Source organism: Laetiporus sulphureus (genome assembly GCF_001632365.1).
Source record: "Laetiporus sulphureus 93-53 unplaced genomic scaffold LAESUscaffold_62, whole genome shotgun sequence".
NCBI lineage: Eukaryota > Fungi > Basidiomycota > Agaricomycetes > Polyporales > Laetiporaceae > Laetiporus > Laetiporus sulphureus.
This window is the reverse complement of record NW_024468571.1, coordinates 59,143-78,269: the sequence shown is the minus strand read 5'-3', so window position 1 is coordinate 78,269 and position 19,127 is coordinate 59,143. Positions and strand designations below refer to the sequence as shown.

The following is a 19,127-nucleotide window of genomic DNA, read 5'->3' as shown; positions in this document are numbered from 1 at the left end:
GAGCTTGTAATTTATTAGGCTACGGGTTTCTCTTGACGAGCTCGAGTTATTGGACGACTGCAGTGCGCATATCACCACTAGTGCGACTTTGATCTGAGCAAAGCTGTGCGCGTACTCATGTCGTTTCTAAGTTGCAACTCCTCGTGCTACTTAGCTCTGATTGTTATGATGCATTCCCACCTACAGAGATCCGGAGACGCCCCTGTCATGTCATCTTAGACGCTTGCCTTCGCTCAAAACCCACGTCTTGGATTGTTCATTCATGTACTGAATCGGCCGTAAGGTTCAATCCACTTCTTCCCGACGGGCAATATGATACAAGAGCCACTTGTTTCTGTAAACTTGGCCACAGTGTCTATGGAAGCTTTCTTCTATGGTATCTTCTTCGTTCTATCGACCACTTCAATATATCTTCTTGTCCTCAAGCAACGAGCATCCATCGGCCCTCTCCGAGCAACTCCTCCGCCGTTGCACCGCAATCCGATGTTCATTGGCGCAATTGCGCTGTCTACCACCATCACAGCTGTATTGGCTCTCTTTTGTCAGGCGCAGAAGTCGATCACTAACTGTGACCTCCTTCCAGCACTGGATACTGACTGTCACCCGGTCTTTTGATGCCTTCGTATATCATGAAGGAGGGTCAAATCCAATTGGGTTCTTCGGCAATCTCAAGCAGACGACCGAAGTCGTCAAGACCGGGTTCATAATGGCCACACTGGTTATCGGTGACTCGATGGTCGTATGTATCTTGGAACGCCATACTCGTCCCGGGTTCCCTCTCAACCGGACTTGTCCTCCAGATTTATCGTCTTTGGATTATTTGGAACTATCGCTCAGCCGTTATCATCTTTCCGTTGTGCACCTTAGTCGGTTTGACTGGTACGTCCATGTTCGCAAAGATGCATCGTGCCCTCTCACGCAATAGTGTTGCTCCAGTATGTGGGGTTGGGATCACGTATCAATTTAGCCAGTATGATCCAGGCGAAGATGTCTTTCTATCTGCGGCCGGCCGCTGGATCACCAGCGATTGCGTGTTCACGCTCTGGTAGGACACACGTCACTAGCTTCCAACATCCAACGCTAATTCCGACATAGCACAAATGTTTATAGTTCATGTTTGTTCTATTCATTCAATCTGTTGCGGTGCATGTCACTAACGAATTGTAATACATAGTTATGATCACCTTGCGTGTCTGGCGTTCATACGTTTCGATAAGAAACTATGCTGGCGCAAATTTACTGGTTCGATATCGTCTTTGTCTGTGCTGGCCATATGATTAACGTCGAAGCCGTATGCAGGGAGTCCTTGCAACGATCATCGAAAGTGCTGCTTTGTACACGTATGCATGTTCTTTGCTACCTCAATGTAAAACACTGAATATGTTTTCTCTCAAGCTCATGGACCATCTTCTTTTTCGTCACCTATCAAACTGGCTCCAACCTACAGTTTACAGCGGTCGACACCTTCGCCGTCATCAGCGGCATCTCTTTTATGTTGATCAATGTCCGAGTCGGACTGGGTTGGGCGCATTTAGCCTCGCAAGGCTCCGTCCAAAGTCATTCAGGGGCAGGACATAATCAGCAGCGCTCTGTGGAGTCCCAACCGTATCCGATGAAGCCCCTCGCGGTCAACATCAGTACAGTGGTACATCAGGAGGACGAGTACACGGTGGGTAATGGGAAATGCTCGAGTGCAGGCATATCCCTGGAGGCTGTCTAGATTCTGACCTAAATATGCCGCTTGCTCTGTTACCTCACCATTCTTTATGCCTACATGCCCCATACTCTCGAGCTACTCCCTTCATCATCATGTATGTATCGATATTCAGATAATAAAGCAACATTTGACGAGTCATGGCTGGCATCGGCAATATCTTTAGTCATTTTTAAAAGTATTATCATCTTTTCCACCCTATCGGGCTCTATGTTTTTTTTCAAGCTTTTCTATTTCTGATGCCTTCGGTGAACCTTCAAGTTTCTGGGTTCGAAAAGATGCAAAGAAGCCTCCATTACTAAGGCGGCCATGAATCCGCGAGAAACATCAGAATCAGCCAGACCTCAGCATTCCGGCTAAAGCTCCAGTGAATTTTCTTCTGTCTAATCTCGTTCCCAGACCTTCTGCCCCTCATGGAGACAAACGATCAGAGATCGAAACCCCGAAGACAAGGAGGGGTACAGGTGACTGTGAGCGCCTCTTGGGTTTTTGATCACTGATCGGAAGGCGGCTTGACTTCTCTCTAATTCATTTTCAGACCTTCTAGAGTTCTACCCCCATCCCCTCACGGAGCATGGCAGTAATCTGATGCAATCACGAGCATGCGGTCTCTGCGGGAAGTCCTGTAACAAAAGAGCGACGGAAACTTGATCATGTCCATGATGTATCATTTTGATGTTCAGGATGACAGCTCGCCCAGCCGCGTGTCAAATCGCCGGGACGCCGTGCAGTCACATTAGTGCCCCTCAAAAACCGGCGTAACAGGGAGGTGGTACCCACAGTCTCACGTGAAGACAGCTTTGAGACAGTTTGTAGCTGGACGGGTTATATCAGGTATCCTGCCTCCATGCTATGAAGGTCCGGGCAGTCTGCACGATAGTTTCTCCAAAGTCAGCAACATCACGTAGAGAAGTTTTGAAAGAAACGAGCCAATGTCTGCGCGGCAAATCATTGGTATGCGCTGCGCTTGGTTCTGATATCACTGATTGCGTCTCTGATTGATGTATTCATCTTTTACATAGCCTGGCTCAGAACACGAGGTAAAAAGAAATTACGCTCGGCATGTGGAGGACACCATCATTTTAAGATCGGGAATAGGAAGATCGATGATCTCAGTGCTTCAGGTGTGCAGTAAGAGCGGGCCATCGTTCCTTCTTTAATTATAAGCAATACTTACTTCTCTATGCTCATTGTAGCTATATGTGACTCAGTACGTCATATATAAGGGTAGGTATCCTTCACGAGACCTTCCCCACCACAGGACGTAAGATGTTTTCCCGCGTTCCACAGACTCAAGCTCGCTCATGCTCCACCTTCTCTGCCCCTCCACTCGACGGGACACTCACTCTTCCAGAGCTCTTTGAATGGCAGAGTAGACACTCTCCCAATCATCGTATTTTCACCTTCTCGCGAGAGGATGGTACTATTGGGAACATATATTGGCCCGAGGCTATTCGCGCCGTGCATACGGGTGCAAGGATCATTCAGGACCGTCTAGGCGCTAAACGCGAGTCAAAGGATGCACCTGTAGTTGCCATACTCGCACATTCTGGTGAGACTTCGCTCTTTGTGTATGGATCGAAGGTAATGGTATACGAAGATGCCATCCCGTACCTCACCAAGCAAATAGCCATTTTACGTGCGAACTGCGTGGCCTTCCCGATTTCTCCGCGCAATTCCCCTGCGGCTACCACCCATCTCCTAGTCACCGCAAAGGTTCGGCACATCCTCGTTGGTCGGGAGCAAGCGATGCTCGATCTTGCGCATAGCGCGCTCAAGGTATTGGAATCTCAGCATCCCTCAGACCCTCTGCCGCAGCTTTCCTCCATGCCTCTTTTTGAAGACTTATACCTTCGCGGCGACGACCTCGCTGACCTCGTGGAGAGTACACATTCACCGCTCCTGATATGAATGCTACTGCAATGATCATACACTCGTCAGGTATGGGATTGGTTTTATGTTAGTTCGCTCGTCTTCTGATATTGTTCACCAGGATCGACTGCGTTTCCAAAGCCAATACACGTCACACATCGTCGCTTCTTTGAACTTGGTTTGATACCATGGTTTAGCGAGCATGACTTGACCGACAAGGTTCTTTCGCTACACGCGATGCCGATGTACCACGGGATGGGTACCATGCAAGCCAGTTGGACGGTGCATGTCACGTAATCTATGCGGCGGTTTAGAATTCTTATCGTTGCGTCGCCTGTCAGGCCTCCTGTGGGCTGGTACTGAGCGTGTTCGAGCCAAAGTCGCCCACTCCCATACCGACCCCTGACTTGGTGTTACTCAATGCCAAAGCTACACGCAGTGATCTCGTGTTCTGTGTTCCGGCGTTCATCGAAGTGCGCCTGATTCTTCGAGTTCTTCTCATGCAGGTGCAAAAGATTTTATGTTCAAAGGCATGGTCGAGAAGTCCTGAATATGTTACATGGCTTGCCTCGCGTCAGGGAGTGGTGAGCATTGATTAGTTTGACTAATGACCAGCGCTCATGTTCTGACAGCTATACGGTGGAGGCCCCTTGGGCAAAGAAACCGGAGATTATTTAACATCAAAAGGCGTATCTATTTACATATTGTATGGATCGTAAGTACTGATGTTGAGCCACGAGGATACTGTTCGTGATGTATCGGATGCGTTAGGACTGAAGCTGGGGTTATGAGTCCCATTATACCTGGTGCGTGATTTCCATTCGATCGACATGCATCTCCAACTAATCTCCCTCGGAAGCCCATGTCGATTACGATTGGGATTACTTCAGATTTCGTGAATATATGAAGACGGAGATGGTACCTTACGGCGACAACACTTTCGGACTAGTCATAATAGTACGTCTTCTGGACCGAAATCATCGGAGTTAACCATGCTAAAGGGAAGGCATTGGACTTTAGGCCAGCGAGTTCAACAAGCCATCGGTTTTGAACACGGTTGTCTCCGGCGTTAAAGCATACGCGACCTCCGATTTACTCGCACCCCACCCGACCAAAGCAGGATTCTGGAGGGTCTATGGCCGCACAGATGACCAAATCATGCATAGCACGGGCGAGAAGGTAGGACAAATTTGCATGAAGAAGGCTGCGATCACTCATTGACTGCTTTGTGCAGACCAATCCTGGCCCCCTAGGTGATTACCTCTCTATTCTCTTCGCAGATAGAGTAGCTGAAGGGTGTACCTGCACAGAGAGCATACTCTATCAGGATCCACATGTGCAATCATGCGTGATGTTCGGCCGTGGTCGCTTCCAAGCGGGCGTACTCATAGATGTAAAGCCGCAGTTCAAATTTGATCCATCGGACGAGGTTGCACTTGCTGCCTTCCGAAATGCGATAATGTAAGCCTACTAGGTATCATTCATAGTAAATCGAATTGAAGTGTAGCTGCACCTTTAGGTCAACAGTAGAAAGAATGAACGAGTACGCGCCGCAGCACTCACGCATCTTCAAGGAGGTAACTAGTTCTCCGTTACTTTAGATATAGATCACTGACGGCATGTGTCTTAGATAATTATTGTGTCCAAACCGTCTAAGCCGTTCACGTATACCGCGAAGGGAACTCCACGCCGTCACGCTGTGATCAAGGATTATGATGAAGAAATCCACGAGTTGTATAAGCTCATCGATCAAAGCACGCTGTCCAACATTCCGGCGCCGCCTGAGTGGGATATAGTTGACATTACAGATTTCGTCCGTGCAGTCATTGCGAAGGTCATGACGCACGATGTCGGCGATCACGATGACCTGTTCGAGCATGGGTGCGACAGGTCAGTCATATTCGTCCTTAAAGGTCGCTGGAAGTTATGTGGCTTATATCTAGTGCAGCTTGCAGGCAACGTGGATCCGCAACTCTCTTCTACGAGCGGTACGTAACTCTGCCGAGCTGGAAACTCGCAAGTCTGCCAAAACCTTTGTCTACGAGCACCCAACAATCGCCAGCCTCGCTGCTTTCATATCGTCCGTGGCGTCGGGGATCGAAAACGGCAAGGAGATCTCTCAGCAAGCCCGCGTGGATGCCATGAATGCAATGATTTCCACGCATACAAAGGCGTTTCCGGCTCACAAGGAAAGTCTGCGCTCAGCACTCTCGTCCCTGGATGGGGATGTAGTAGTTCTGACAGGAACGACTGGTAGCCTCGGCTGCCGAGTCCTCGCTGAGCTGGCATCGGACACCACTGTTGCCAGAGTTTATGCCTTGAATAGATCATCGAGCAGTGAGCAGACGTTGTCCGAACGACAGAAGCTGGCTATGGCTACGCACGGTCTGGATGCTGGCTTGTTGCAAGGGGGCAAGGTTATCCTGCTAGAGAGTGACGTTGCTTCGACGAACCTCGGTCTTCCTGAAGATGTGTATGAGGAGGTCAGTAGTCTAATTGTTCTCTCCTCATAAGCAAAGCTGATATGTTTATGCGACAGATGCGCCAAAGTGTGACGCACATTATACACAACGGTAGAGTTCATCCGGGTTTGTTTCTCATTGAGGATTTTGGATCTCATTTGGCGTCCGCAGCCTGGCCCGTGGATTTCAACCTATCTCTGGCATCGTTCGAAAAAAGCGTGAAAGGCTTACGCTCTCTCATCGACTTTGCGCTTGGGTCTCCTCAAGCGACTCCCCCGAAGTTGCTGTTCATGAGCTCTATTAGCGTTTTCCGCAGTGCGTAATGCATCAGCGCTATATCCGAACGATTCCTAGTCTGACCATTTTCTTAGACCTTCCCGGCGGTGATGTGCAGAGCGAAAGCCATATCGAGCCCACAATAGCAGCTGGAACCGGGTATTCCGAGTCGAAATGGGTAGCCGAAGAGATCCTCTGCCGTGCTTCTGCAGCAACCACGCTCATGTCTGTGATCGTCCGTATTGGTCAGATATGCGGCGGTCCCGACGGGGCATGGAACGCCGGAGAGTGGTTTCCTTCTCTCATGAAAAGTGCTCAGAAGCTAGGCTGTCTTCCAGATGATCAGAGGGTGCGTTATTGATTCTCCACGTTCTCTTGCAAAACAAACTGATCAATAATTCGCAGACGGTGGATTGGATCCCGATCGATATCGCTGCGACAGCAGTGATCCAGTTCCGCGGTGTTTCACGCACATGTTCCGTCCACCTCGTACATCCCCGTCCCGTTTCTTGGTCGTCCATCGCCGCTGTCATCGCGAGCGATCTATCTGCCAAGCTTGTCTCGTACAAGGAGTGGTTGACAGCTCTGGAACAAGCACGTAGTGGAATGTCCGGGGATGATGATGATGAGACGAAGCCCCTTCGCGCCCTCCCGGCTGCCTTTCTTCCAATCAGTCCTGAAGGCGCCAGGAGCGCATGCCTTGGGCTTCCCTGTGCTCGAAACGACTCACGCGACTAGCTCAGCTGCCATCCTGAGAGACCCCGGTCTGCGACAGTTGCGCTCGGGCGACGCGAAGAGTTGGCTGGCTTACTGGCGCGAGGTTGAATTGTTGTCGATGCCTGCGTAAGGCTTATGTCTGTACGACTTGTGATTGGTTCGGGATATGTCATCGATCAGGTTCATTGTATAATTACAGCGCGACGTTTCCAGTGTTGTATCCGGAATGCATGTGCCGAACTTCTGCTTTCGCATCGCTTTAACGATGTGTGAAGCCGGCCTCGGGAGAAAGCAAGGGATCAATCAATCAAGGTATGTATCACTGATTCCGTCTCTTGAGCGTGTCAGGAACTGATAGGGCATGTCACACGGCAGTGCAGATTTAGCGTCGCTTTTCAGATTTGAGGACACGTTATGTCATGAATGTCTGATCTGCCGTTACCATGAGAGGTAGAAGGCTTGGCTCCCCTCTCATCTCGTTCCCCGGCCTTCTACGTGGGCCTCACTTGAGGTTGATTTCGCAACAATCTCGCAGACTCCGCTGTGTCAGCGTTGCATGTGTCGATGTCAACGAGAACTGTTGTTTGAACAAATGTTGTCCTTGAGATGCAAATTGACGGTATGGGCACATTGATTTCGTGCAATAAGGTGCAATAAAACGAAACAGGCAGAGCACGACATACGCACAGCGGCAGTAACTTTGCAGGTAAGCTCCGTTCACAGCAGGCTGCCACTGTAGCATGGACTTTGAACGTTGTTCCGTTCTATCACTTTCGGTTTTCAATCTACTCAGGCATGCAGCCCATGAATATGCAGTGCTTACCGCGCTAAATACCGTCAGAGATAAGACAACTCCCGTCGTCGTGGTCGGCGGCGTCCAAGGACGACGGGGAGCACATCTGAGCAGTTGCCGCCACCGTCACGAGATCGCAGACGTTCTTAGTAACCGTGCTATCCGCCGTTCAAACGTTCACCATTCGCCATTCACTAATGACCGGTTGACCAGTCGACCAAGGCTCTCAATCGGCCATACAACATGAGAAGGCTACATCTAACGATGGACGCACGTATATTAGATAAAATAAAAGACAGCTAAAGACAGGCATCATCAAGGGCGTCCAAGTCCCGCCTACTACGAGATAGACTTCATGTTCAACGGATAGGCGGAGGTCTAACGAATGCTCAAGATCCCGCTATTAGTGCTTCCCGTCCCCGAACTGCTCCCATTCTTCGCCTCCTTGCCCCTTTTCACCTTCGGGACCTCCCACACGCGCCAGAACTTCAGGTTCTCGTCGCCCGCGCCAGTGCACACAAGGTCTCCGCTCGGGCCAAGCGCGCTCCAGAGCACGCGTGAATCGTGCGCGTCGCGGATCTCAACGACGCGCTCCATGGACGGGTACGCGTGGATCATGATCGCGTTCGTCGGGTACCCGTGCGTCGTGAGGAACTCTTTCCGGTGCAGTGACCACTGAATCGACGTGATCTGCGATGGCGTCGCGAGCGAGTGCAACCGCGCACCCGTGGTGGTGTTCCAGATGTGCACCGTCGCGTCGTTGGTGCCGCCGCCGGAGGCAAGCAGAGAGGGCTGCCACGGACACCAGGAGATAGCCTTGGATAACGCGTCATCGAGAAATCGCCCTCAGCATAAGAAGGTAACGGACCTTTACAGCCGCAGTATGATTGCGTTTCGTCCACCTCGCAATGGATCTTGTGCCCGGTGTGACGTCGCCGACGCGTCCGTCCCACACATTCACGACGTTGTCATTCCCACCACTCGCAAGCAGCTCCCCGTCGCTCCGCCACTCTAAGCCACACACCTCTCCCTGATGACCGATCAGCTCCCCGACCTTATGCCTCGGCACACGCACATCGTGGTGCCAGATGCTCCCGTCACCGCACCCTGATGTCAGGGTGTGCTGATTCCACGACAGACATGCTACCTGGCTTGAATGACCAGTCATCGTGCGCAACTTCGTCTTCATTTCTACGTCCCACAGTTCAACCGCGCCTGTGCCGATGCCAACGCCGAGGAACTGCCCGTCGTTCGAGAAGTCCACCGCGGCGACGTACGAGCCTTCCGGCGCCTCGCCTAGCTGAACGACGTCGCCAGTATCTGCTCGCCAGAGATAGGTACTCTCTGCGAGCGCGACCGCAACGACATTAAGCGTGCTCCACGCGACGAGATTGAGGTAGAAGTCGTCAACCATACCCGGCGCATCCAGCACGCGCTCGGGTTGAGTGGCGATCTTGCGTGACCGGCTCTTCGCAGTAGATGTCGAGGAAGGGAGTGTGCCCGGACGTGCGTAGAGGGGACGGACGAGCTCCCGGGCCTGTGCGAGGAGCGGATCGGCGGACGCGGCGGGTGGCGGCTCGTGGTAGGCGAGCACACGACGGTTGAGAGGGACGCCTGCGGCTGCAGCGAGTCGGGCGGTATGTCCTGGAGAAGCTGACTGATGTTTGAGCGACATCATGTCTAATGTCGCAGCAACCTCGTCGATGTTGTCACGGGTCGTAATGAACCTGTCGCGGGTGTCTCGCTACAGGCACTGTCATTAGGTCCGTCGCACGAAGATTCACACAATAAAGCTCACGGTAGGCTGTGATTTCGACCGCTTCTTTCCTGACTTTGGCGGGACATAGTCGCAGGTGACAACATCTAGCCTGCTCTCGACGCCTCCCTTTCGGATGACTCCCGCTTTTGCCTGCCGCTGGAGACTCTCAAATGCTGGAAAGCTACCTGTGGACTTCCGCTTCCTCGGAGATGGTGCATTGCGAGCAACACGGCTCACAGACGTTGATGGTCGGCTGGCAAGAAACGGGTTGATGGAGACGTCGCCTTTCGACTTGTTCGCCGAAATTTGCCCTGCGTCGCTCGCGTTGCTGCTTGTCGCGACTGCGGGTGTGCGAGGATTTTTCATCTCAGAGATGGAGCGGGTATGACTAGAGGGGGTTTTATACGACAACATCGCGGAGGGAGGAGTGGACGGTGAGATAGCGGCAGCAGCGCAGTGTGCGATTGAAAGTCGAACATCTCACCACGTGATCGCGTTTATCGTGCGAATTTCGGCGCGCGTGGCTGAGGAAAGGTCGGACCCGCAATGCACCTCATCCTCCTTTGCCTTTCGCTGCTCGTCGACATCGATTATCGCGTGAACACTTCATTACATGCGTGCCTCGTACATAGCTTCTATGCGCTGTATCAAAGGTGAACGCAAGATGCAAGTACTCCATTACGACGTTCGCCCTTCCGCCTATTGGCCACGGGTGAAGGCTGATGTTATTCAGACTTGGGAAGCTGTTGCACCTGGTATGCTTCTGTTATAAACATTCGCAGGATTTTCTGCCTCATGAAGCTTGCCCGGAAGCTCGCCACTAATGTGATGGACACGTGTATCGGTGTATGATGAGGTTCACTTGAACTAGCTGTATAGGCTGGTAACCTCCCTACCTCGCTTCTCCTCCTGACCATCGTGCCTCCCGTACTGGGAAAAAAACACAGAGCAGCTTCAGTATGCAGATAAAATTAATGGCGTGCCGAAACACTGGGTAACCAGCCGTCAGGGAAGTATCAGCCCGCCATGTATGTATGTAGATGGGAGCGACGGCCGGTCCTTCGCATGGGATGCGCTTTTAGATACCTTTGCGCGGAGACACCGATCTGTATGTCCTGTATCCATTCTTCAGTCGAGCTGGCATGAAACATACATCTATCCAGATCTTCGAACCAATCAAGTTCTCTGAACCAAGTGAACATGAAATCAATCACGCATCTCATAGCTCAATAAAATATTGTGGCCAATATCGTTTCGTAACTTTCGCCAGTCATCCATTGCACGTAGCACGCACGAATGTCCCTAACGTCAACACCTCGCGCTTATTCACAATGAGCCTGCCACTCAGGCTGCTCACTACATACGTTTGCAACAACTCCTCGACAAGCTCCGTACGCCGTTGCGGATTTACTTGGAAGCGCATGAGACCCTCAGAAAGTGTAGATAGTAAATAATATAAGCACCGCTCAAGTGTAACTGCCTCTGCAGGAAGTCAAGGCAGCTCCAGCCAGAGCGCGAGAAGTTTTGGGAAGTCAGGTGTGCCGACACCGGTGACAGGGTCCCAGCCTGGCTCAGCGTAGAATCCCTCGGTGCCGCACCCTGGGTTAGTGCCATTCGTAATATCGTGAAACGCGGCCATGAACGTAGACGTGTAGATCTGCGATGCATTCTCTAAGTCAGCAGTAGGCTAAGTGGTCGTGCGGTCAACGCACCGTGGGATTGATGAACCCGATAGGCCCCTTGCCATCGGCGAGCCGCGCATCATTCACGGCGGAGAGGATTGCAGCAGTGACAGGCGAGGAGCACGAAGTGCCGTAGACGAGCCAGTAGGTGCCGTCCAGCGCCACGACGTAGTTCACACTATTGGCATTCTGTCAGCACATATCCCTTCTCGGTGACAAGTCCACACACCCATTCGCCGAGAGGTCAGGGAATGCACGCGAGCTGCCCGTCGAGTTGTAGAGGTAGGATGGGTAAGGCGGAGGGTAGTTCTTCAAGTAGCTCTCTACTACAGCCTTTTGGTACTCAGGGATCGGGAACACGTTGGAGAACCCGCCGCTGGAGTAGATGACCTGATCCGCAGCGCTCTCCGGTTCCCAGACCTGCCAACATAATATCAGAAGCAGCATGCAGAAAGGCTCGTGTGCGGCGCACCGTTCTCCCCGGGCTGACCTGCGTCGCGCCGACACTGGTAACGTACGGACACGTAGAAGGAAAGGTCGGGTTGAATATGGGAGCGCCGATGGCTTGCGTTCCATTGGGCTCGAGACAGGAATTTTCATACCCGGCAACACCAAAGTCTCCGGAAGAGTACAGGATGGTCATTCCCATCAATCCCAGCTAAGTCGTCTCGCTTAGCAATTAAATTTCCAGGCGATATTCAGGCATTGGACCAACCTTCGCATACTCGGTGCACTGCCGTTCCATATAGAATGGCGTCAGGTCAGCCTCGTTGTACGAATATGACGTTGACATGATGTAGGCTGGTGTAACTGTGCCGCAAGCCTGAGGCCCTATACCAATGTCGGATTCAGGATCTGACGACTTCTTCGCGAGATAATACGGTACCTTGGTATCCTCCGTCGGGGTCGGGATAGGTTGCATCATATGTCGGACTGTCACCGCCTTCAAACGTGCAGTAGGACGCGTCGAGAGCATCGAGCAAGTTGTTGAAGGAAGCCCCTGCAAAACTCCATCTATTGATGCACTGTCTGCAGAATGGTAAGTGGAATTCATACCTTCTACATCATCTCCAGTTTGGTAGAGCTGCACGGGCTGCGTAGGGCCCACAAGGGACATGGAGTACTCCAAATCCAGGTTCGACTCACCGTTGTAGCCGAACCCGGTCTGGTTGCTTTGCACGAACCCTGGAGGAAAATGTCTAAGAAAACAAAGCTACGAGTCCTCGACTCCAAAGATCAAGACAGGCTGTCCTATGCGCGACACTCACCTCCATCAATGCTGAACAGAACCGGCCTTTCCCCGACTTGGCTTGGCGAGAAGTTCGCAAAGAACATGTCCAAATCACTCGGCACATACGCTTGCGGGGTATATTCGACTAGACGCCAATCAATCATCAGCACAATAAAAGCGAGCACCAAACACACCGATCGCAATTGTGTTCTTTTCGGGCACAAGCGGTTCGTACACGAAATTATACAGAGCACGAAGGCAAACAGGCGTGATTTGCTCGTCGCAGTCGACGAGTTCAGTCAGTATTTTCTGTTGCCCCTGTGAGACCGCAGTACAAACGACGTCTTGATTCAGGTCATACCTCGATCGTGCCGGTGGTCTTGGGGAAGCTTGGCCCAAAACCCGGCTGGCCTACGGAGTGAGCGTTGCCTGAAGGCTGATTACGTTTTCCGAACTGTGTCTGGCCGCGCTGGGGTTTGACGTCAAAGTGCAAAGTTGGCGTTATCAGCTCTACATGCTTCGAAACGTGTTCGGGAAGATGGTATTTCTTCGCGCATGCGATGTGCTCCGCCTTGCCTTCCTCGCCAAATTGGTATACAAAGTATTCGGTTGCGAGTAGATCCTCGGCCTCCTCCACAGTGACGGCGACCTGCAGCCACCCTCCGCTTTCGCTCAGCTTGATGCGCTTCTCCTCCAACCCGCTGTCAACGAGCCACTCGCGCACGACGTCGACGCTCTCAGCAGCCGGGCGAAACGTTTCGGCAACCTTCGCAGGACTCCAGTGTTTGCCATAGTTTGGGGACGCAGGGTGGGAGACGTCAAGGAGGTACTGCTCGATGTTCTCGAGGTTTGGTTGCGCAAGGCCAAAGCGCAGAGGCAGAATCAAGTGTGGCTCAGCGCGTCGGACAGGCGCCCAGCCAGCCGGGACGGCGCTACGAGATTCGTGTACGATCCGCCCAGAGAGCGAAGCTGCGAAATCGATCAAGGATAGCCCCAGCGTGGCTGCGGCGGCGAGACGAGTTATAAGCAACATCTTCAGTCCGGAGGACGCGTTCTAAGATTCGCTTCGTCTTTCAGCATGTCATATATAACCCTCGCCTAGCCGGAGTCATGAGTCTACCGATAGCGCCAGGGACGTGGGGACGGTACCTGGACAGAGAACGTTACGATCAGCAGTGGGCCACATGCAATCGCTGAATGTCGGGTTATATTCTCTCCCGTCCAATCGCCTAGGATGTTGCTATACTTGCATGTCAACCAGTCGCCAAAAACGGTACAAAGGCAGCTTGGCGCTTGATGAAGTGTTCTCGAGGCCCCGTCTGGGGCCGCTGCAAGCGAGTGCTCCGGCAACGCGGGAGCATGTCGGACGGGATGCCGACAATGAATCATGACTATACGATGGCTGGGCATACTGAAGGCTGAAAATCTGCCTGTCTAGCTGCGGAAATGTACAGATCCGCGCATTAACAGCGGCTTGATTGCCCGTCATCGAAGTTCAACCGAGCGGTAAAATGCAGCTACGATGGTTTCATGGAAATCACTGACACTCGGCCCTGTCAGTTGAGGATATGTCCGCATGTACAACGACGAGCGCCATCCTGCTTGAGAAACATCCACGCGACCGAGCACTGCAAAGTCTAAACGCAGTTCCGAACCGTCTTTTCTAAACACATACCTCGCTCAGATCCCGGGTGTATCACCACGCGAATGGACCCGGGTGCAGGGCCTCAAGATCTGAGTTCCCCGGTAAATTTAACCGACCTTCTGAGAATCGTATGCAATTAAGCAGCGTTAATACCGCTGGCGGTGAAAGAGCTCCGATGAGCAAGCCGAGCAGTAATGATAGGACTGCGAATAAGCCATACGTCCATGACATTCATATGAGGACTGGGTGATCTTTGTGTCTATTGATGTACCAATATTCATCCATCAAACAGTAAATGAGAGCCCACGCACCAAGTTGATCTCCCGCGAGTGCCTAAAACCTCAGAAAATTGCGCAAGTTGATCCACATAAGAATAGAGCCTTCAGTATAAACACTCCAATCCATGAGCACCTCGTCCAATATTGAATCTCCGCCAGCACAGGTAATTCCATGCAGATCGCCATGAATTTCGGTCTAACAGCAGACAGATCTAATGCAACAGAGCAGCGTACAGCATGTCAATGAGGGAACAACCGGAGTCTGGTATGCAATGGTGCGTGCAAGGAGATAGCGTGGGCCGGCAATGAGTGGGTCAGGCAGCGCCTGCATCAGCACCCTCGGCAGCGCGCGCTTGCCGCCTGGCCTTTTTCGCAGCGTTCGCTGCAGCAGCTTTCGCCTTTTTAGCCTCCAAACGAGCAGCCTGGAAAAGATGAATTGAAATTGAATGGCGGTGATAAACGGTGGTATTGGCGCTAGACGCACCTTCTCTTCCTCCTCTTTCCGCTTGGCCTCCTCCTCTGCCTTCTTTTGCTCCTCCTCCTTCTCCTTTTGGCTCATGCCATTTGCTGCGCGAGCCTTGTTCTTTTTCGCTTCACGCGCCTTCTTCTCCTCCTGATTGATCTTCTTGATTCGGGGGTCATACTGAAGAGCTAGATCGACAATACTGCGCAACCGCGCAGTGTCCTCCTTCTTACGCCTGGCACGTTCGGACTTGTTTTTCTTTTCCGTGTACCGCTTGTCATCACGGCTGAAAAAAACAGATGCCTCAATCAGCTGTCACCATGCAGTAAGGATGCGAGGCATACTTATCACTACCCTCATTCACCTCCTTGTCGAGATACTCGAAGCTCCTCCAGCTGTCGAAGTTGTACCAGAAATCGTAGAATTCCTCGATCTTCCCCTTGGTATCGTCGTATGAGCCCAACATCGGAACAGGCTGCTTTCTGCTAAAGCGCGCCTCACGCTCGAACACGGGTGTAAAAACCTTGAAGAAGTACTGCGTGTCCTTGGCACTCTTCAGTTCGGATGCAGTGGGTACATCCGACTCCAGTGCCTCATAGTATGGGTCGACCGAATCAAATTGACGCCGGCGCTCTGGCTTAGTGAGAACCTCGAAGGCCTTCTGAATGCACTTGAAAAAAGCGTCGTCATTTGAGTCGCCAGCTACGCCCGCCTTCTTGTCGGGATGGTGCTTGAGTACTTTCTTTCGATCTGTTCAAAGTCGCGTAAGCTACTCGCGTAAATATGTAAAAAGAATGGTACGCACGCGCAATCTTGATCTGATCATCCGTAGCAGTGTACCGAAGATGTGAAAGACCTAGCACGGCATAGTGGTCTTGTTTCTGTACGGAACTGCGTTGAGAACGAGAACTTAATGGTTTAAGACATTATTGGATACCTTCCACTCCTTCGGATCCAAAGAAAGCAGCTCTTCTGTCTCCTCCTCATCGCCGACGCCAAGGTCATCTTCCCCGTTTATTCCTGCACCATGTAGAACCTCAAGACGCTTCCGCTCGTCTTCCGCATGCTTGTCATGTTCCTCAAACGTGAGCTTATGTACCGCCCGCTTGACATGCGCAAGGTATGCGGGCCCGACAGGCAGAAGTTTCCGTTCAACGAGGGCTGGTAGAAGCACCGAAGTGAACAAATTGCGCACGGTGAGATGCGATCGTCACTCACGCGATATCGACTTCCCCGAGCTCGTTGGGGGTGTCCACGATGACGGAGGTGGTGGAGGCACGACAGGAAGCTCGACGACATCGGCCATCGCGCGCGATATTAACGCAAATTATAAGGGGAGTAAAGAGAGCGTGCACTTTCATCAGAGCCGCAAGTATGCGATTTGCCCTTGCTTGGTGGCGCGGCTCCTCCCGGCGTGCTCTATTTGGCTCTGGTGGCTGGAAAACTCAAACGAAGTTATCGACTCGATGACTGTTTCTCGTTATAAATTCGTGCGCACTTTCGGTCGTTCGGAAGGATGTGGAGAGATATAACCCACCAGCTATGCTGGTACGACAAGAAGCATTATGAATCGCTCGAGCCTAATGTAAAGTCTATAATGGCGTGTCATGTGACACACAGCGCGTGAAATTAACAAGTCTGAGTACTTGTTGCGGTATCCGCCACCGAGCCACAACGGTGGAGACTCAAGCACTGTAGATGCCTGCTTTTTAGTGAATCAAGACATTTTGCTCAATGATTCTGGGGCCGTCACGCAATCCACTATTAAGCACTTTCATGAAAGTCTACGCTTCTTCCCACGATTTCATTTTTGAGCCGACCTTATCGTCCTTTTTATATTTAATCATAATGTTTTCATTGGTTTTCCGGTAATTCGATTCGTCTTGTCCTCATTCGGCCGGCTACGGTGACCCGACGAGACAATAACAGTACTATCGGCTCGTGCTATAACGGCGGGTCAGTGAACAACTGAGTTCGCTCTTTCGTTGGGATACGCTGAATTCTGCACTGGTTCAGTCGTCCCTCCACCCCCCAACATTCCGCAATCCGGCTGCCGGTAAGTGACAACCAGGAAGCTGGGTACATTGCGAGAGATATGATTATGACATAGGTGATTCTTTCCTTTGCAGCATGGTATTTAATGCTATCAAGGAGTCCAAGCTCCCACCCTCGTTATGTCGGGTGAAGCGTCCGGCCACACCGTCGAGGAGGACCCTGTACACGCTGTCCTCAACGAAGTCAGGTTCGACGTTCAATCCGATTTGGGTTACACAAGGCGGTGGAGGACTCTTGGGTGCTCACAACCCACCTGCGACCTCGCAGCCGTAGGGGTATTCTGCTATCTCGTTATTAAGTTAAGTTAATGCTCGGGACGCATTGCTGCGTAGGCTATATTCGTCGTTCCTGAAGTGGGCGCCACACACCAATAAGGCTATCAGCTCAGCAGCAAATAAGGTCGCGAAGGCTTCGCTTTCCACGAAGGGCAAGGGGGCGACTCGCAAGAAGTCCGTGCGTAGGTCGGAGCCCGGAGAAGAGCCCGATGTCGAAGAAGAGCCCGACTCGTTCTATTCTTATAAAGACTACGAGCCCGAGCCCACTATCGCGTACACGTATAACGAAGACGAGGCCAACGACCTCGTCCAGATGCTCAAAGGGTACGTACGTGCTATTGAGCACAGGCTCAGTCTTGAAGGCCGATAGCGTGACTTCAATCTATGGCAGACCGCTCGGCTTTGACATGGAGTGGAAGGTCCGGTTTAATCCTTTCAGATCCTTCCCCACTGCGTTGCTTCAGCTATGCGACGAACAAATCATTATGCTCATACATTTGAGCCAGATGGATGGTAAGCCATACTTTCATGTTCTGGCATCATATCCTCTGATCGAGCGCAGGAGTTCCACAGAAGGTCCAGGTGAGTGTAAGGTAAGCAATTCCTATTCACGATGCGTGACAACCTTCCAGGAAATCCTCAAGTCCCCCGACATCCCGAAAGTCGGCGTCAGAATCAAGAGTGAGTGATTGGAGAGTCTCATATTATAACCTCTTATCTTGCGTTCAGATGACGGGACGAAGCTCCTTCAGGACTTCGGCATCGAGGCTGGGAACCTGGTTGACCTGCCTGCCTTCGCATACGAAGTAGACCCAGATTTCCGGACGCAACACCCCCGCAAGAGCGCCAGTCTTGCGGCGATGGTAGAGCGGTATATCGGTAAGATGCTCGACAAGGGCCCGGTGCGTATGTCGAATTGGGAGAGCGTCCCGCTGACAGATGAGCAAATAACATGTGCGTCTGCCCGCTGCTCATGAGGTGCCATGCTTCTAATTAAGGCGGACTGCCAAAGATGCGGCGAATGACGCGCATAGCGGGCTCATGGTGTACAAACGCCTTGAGGCAATGGCCCCGGAGGCGAGATCGGTAGTCGAGAGTCAAGAGAGCCAGGAGAGTCAGATTGAAAGAAGCGGGCTCAAAGAAGTACAGACTCTGATCTCTGTAAAGACACAGGGGCAGGAGCACGAGCCTGCAAATGATACGGTAGAGGATGAGTTTGACGTTTCGTTGGAAGACGTAGCAATTCAGGGCGCCGAGATCACGATCGCTGCCACAGAAATCGCAACCATCGAGACTCAGTCGGTGCCTCTGCCGAAGGTCTACCCGAAGAGCATCGTGCACCCTCAGACCATGGACCTCAACGCACTCTCACCAAACGCGGTGCGAAAAGAATGGATGCAGGCGTACATCCTCTGGCACCATCAAGACAGGCCGATCGAGGAAATCTGTGCTGCCTTCAGCGTCCTACCACTGAAAGCAGTGTGCGTCCATCCGTTCAACCGTCTAACGTTATCCTGCTGACACCTCGTCCGCTCGGAACGCACGCAGATCCTACATCGTCTGGGCGGTGCGGTTGGATCCCTCCTTGCCGTATTCCATCGAGCGGCTGCGAGCGCTTGTGGAGCGCGACAGCGAGACCTGGAACAGGCTTCACCGGATGTTTGAGTGGATTGAGAAACGGACACCGACCGCTTGACGCGGACGAAGCATGGGTTTGATATTCATGCGATCAGTCAACTGGTTACTGCTGCATGTATTCTGCTCGAGAACGAAAGCCCAGTTTGTGGCTTACTCCATGGATCAAATGGGACGCATCCCCGGAATAGCCTCGATAAGATTGTTAATGCCGCATATGTAGAGCCCTTCCTGCATCATAGCCATGAGAGGAATGTAGAGAAGATTGTC

General features: G+C 52.0%; 6 protein-coding genes across 6 annotated transcripts; 3 read left to right on the top strand and 3 right to left on the bottom strand.

Moving 5' to 3' along the window:
• Window positions 1-312: 312 nt before the first annotated feature.
• LAESUDRAFT_686826 (uncharacterized protein) lies at window positions 313-1,834 on the top strand (the record flags this gene model as incomplete). The annotated part of the gene is made up of 8 exons (XM_040905936.1): window positions 313-525; window positions 584-739; window positions 801-879; window positions 937-1,045; window positions 1,096-1,115; window positions 1,175-1,242; window positions 1,300-1,340; window positions 1,396-1,834. The coding sequence occupies 8 exons, from the start codon at window positions 313-315 to the stop codon at window positions 1,718-1,720; spliced, it is 1,011 nt and encodes a 336-aa protein (XP_040759075.1). The 3' UTR covers window positions 1,721-1,834.
• Window positions 1,835-2,983: 1,149 nt separating this feature from the next.
• On the top strand, window positions 2,984-7,171 carry LAESUDRAFT_739215 (acetyl-CoA synthetase-like protein; the record flags this gene model as incomplete). Its single annotated transcript, XM_040910982.1, has 18 exons — window positions 2,984-3,266; window positions 3,315-3,599; window positions 3,708-3,868; window positions 3,928-4,059; window positions 4,117-4,170; window positions 4,219-4,301; window positions 4,358-4,392; window positions 4,446-4,543; window positions 4,607-4,765; window positions 4,821-4,839; window positions 4,897-5,047; window positions 5,106-5,163; window positions 5,217-5,476; window positions 5,535-6,073; window positions 6,220-6,363; window positions 6,420-6,673; window positions 6,730-6,932; window positions 6,961-7,171. The coding sequence occupies 18 exons, from the start codon at window positions 2,984-2,986 to the stop codon at window positions 7,169-7,171; spliced, it is 3,129 nt and encodes a 1,042-aa protein (XP_040759074.1).
• A 1,041-nt stretch (window positions 7,172-8,212) lies between these two features.
• LAESUDRAFT_664224 (WD40 repeat-like protein) lies at window positions 8,213-9,959 on the bottom strand (the record flags this gene model as incomplete). The annotated part of the gene is made up of 3 exons (XM_040905103.1): window positions 8,213-8,650; window positions 8,703-9,578; window positions 9,621-9,959. 3 exons carry the CDS (start codon window positions 9,957-9,959, stop codon window positions 8,213-8,215), a joined length of 1,653 nt encoding a protein of 550 aa, XP_040759073.1.
• A 1,126-nt stretch (window positions 9,960-11,085) lies between these two features.
• LAESUDRAFT_763823 (subtilisin-like protein) lies at window positions 11,086-13,539 on the bottom strand (the record flags this gene model as incomplete). The annotated part of the gene is made up of 10 exons (XM_040913336.1): window positions 11,086-11,250; window positions 11,306-11,453; window positions 11,505-11,695; window positions 11,748-11,933; window positions 11,991-12,106; window positions 12,162-12,275; window positions 12,332-12,460; window positions 12,544-12,651; window positions 12,701-12,815; window positions 12,868-13,539. 10 exons carry the CDS (start codon window positions 13,537-13,539, stop codon window positions 11,086-11,088), a joined length of 1,944 nt encoding a protein of 647 aa, XP_040759072.1.
• An 816-nt stretch (window positions 13,540-14,355) lies between these two features.
• On the bottom strand, window positions 14,356-16,254 carry LAESUDRAFT_731319 (DnaJ-domain-containing protein). The gene is made up of 6 exons (XM_040910023.1): window positions 16,111-16,254; window positions 15,830-16,053; window positions 15,698-15,773; window positions 15,237-15,642; window positions 14,914-15,178; window positions 14,356-14,851 (listed from the first exon to the last, which is right to left on the bottom strand). Exons 1-6 carry the CDS (start codon window positions 16,196-16,198, stop codon window positions 14,744-14,746), a joined length of 1,167 nt encoding a protein of 388 aa, XP_040759071.1. The 5' UTR covers window positions 16,199-16,254; the 3' UTR covers window positions 14,356-14,743.
• A 768-nt stretch (window positions 16,255-17,022) lies between these two features.
• On the top strand, window positions 17,023-18,918 carry LAESUDRAFT_763821 (ribonuclease H-like protein; the record flags this gene model as incomplete). Its single annotated transcript, XM_040913335.1, has 8 exons — window positions 17,023-17,216; window positions 17,280-17,546; window positions 17,614-17,735; window positions 17,785-17,804; window positions 17,855-17,903; window positions 17,952-18,176; window positions 18,235-18,703; window positions 18,771-18,918. The coding sequence occupies 8 exons, from the start codon at window positions 17,023-17,025 to the stop codon at window positions 18,916-18,918; spliced, it is 1,494 nt and encodes a 497-aa protein (XP_040759070.1).
• Window positions 18,919-19,127: the final 209 nt, after the last annotated feature.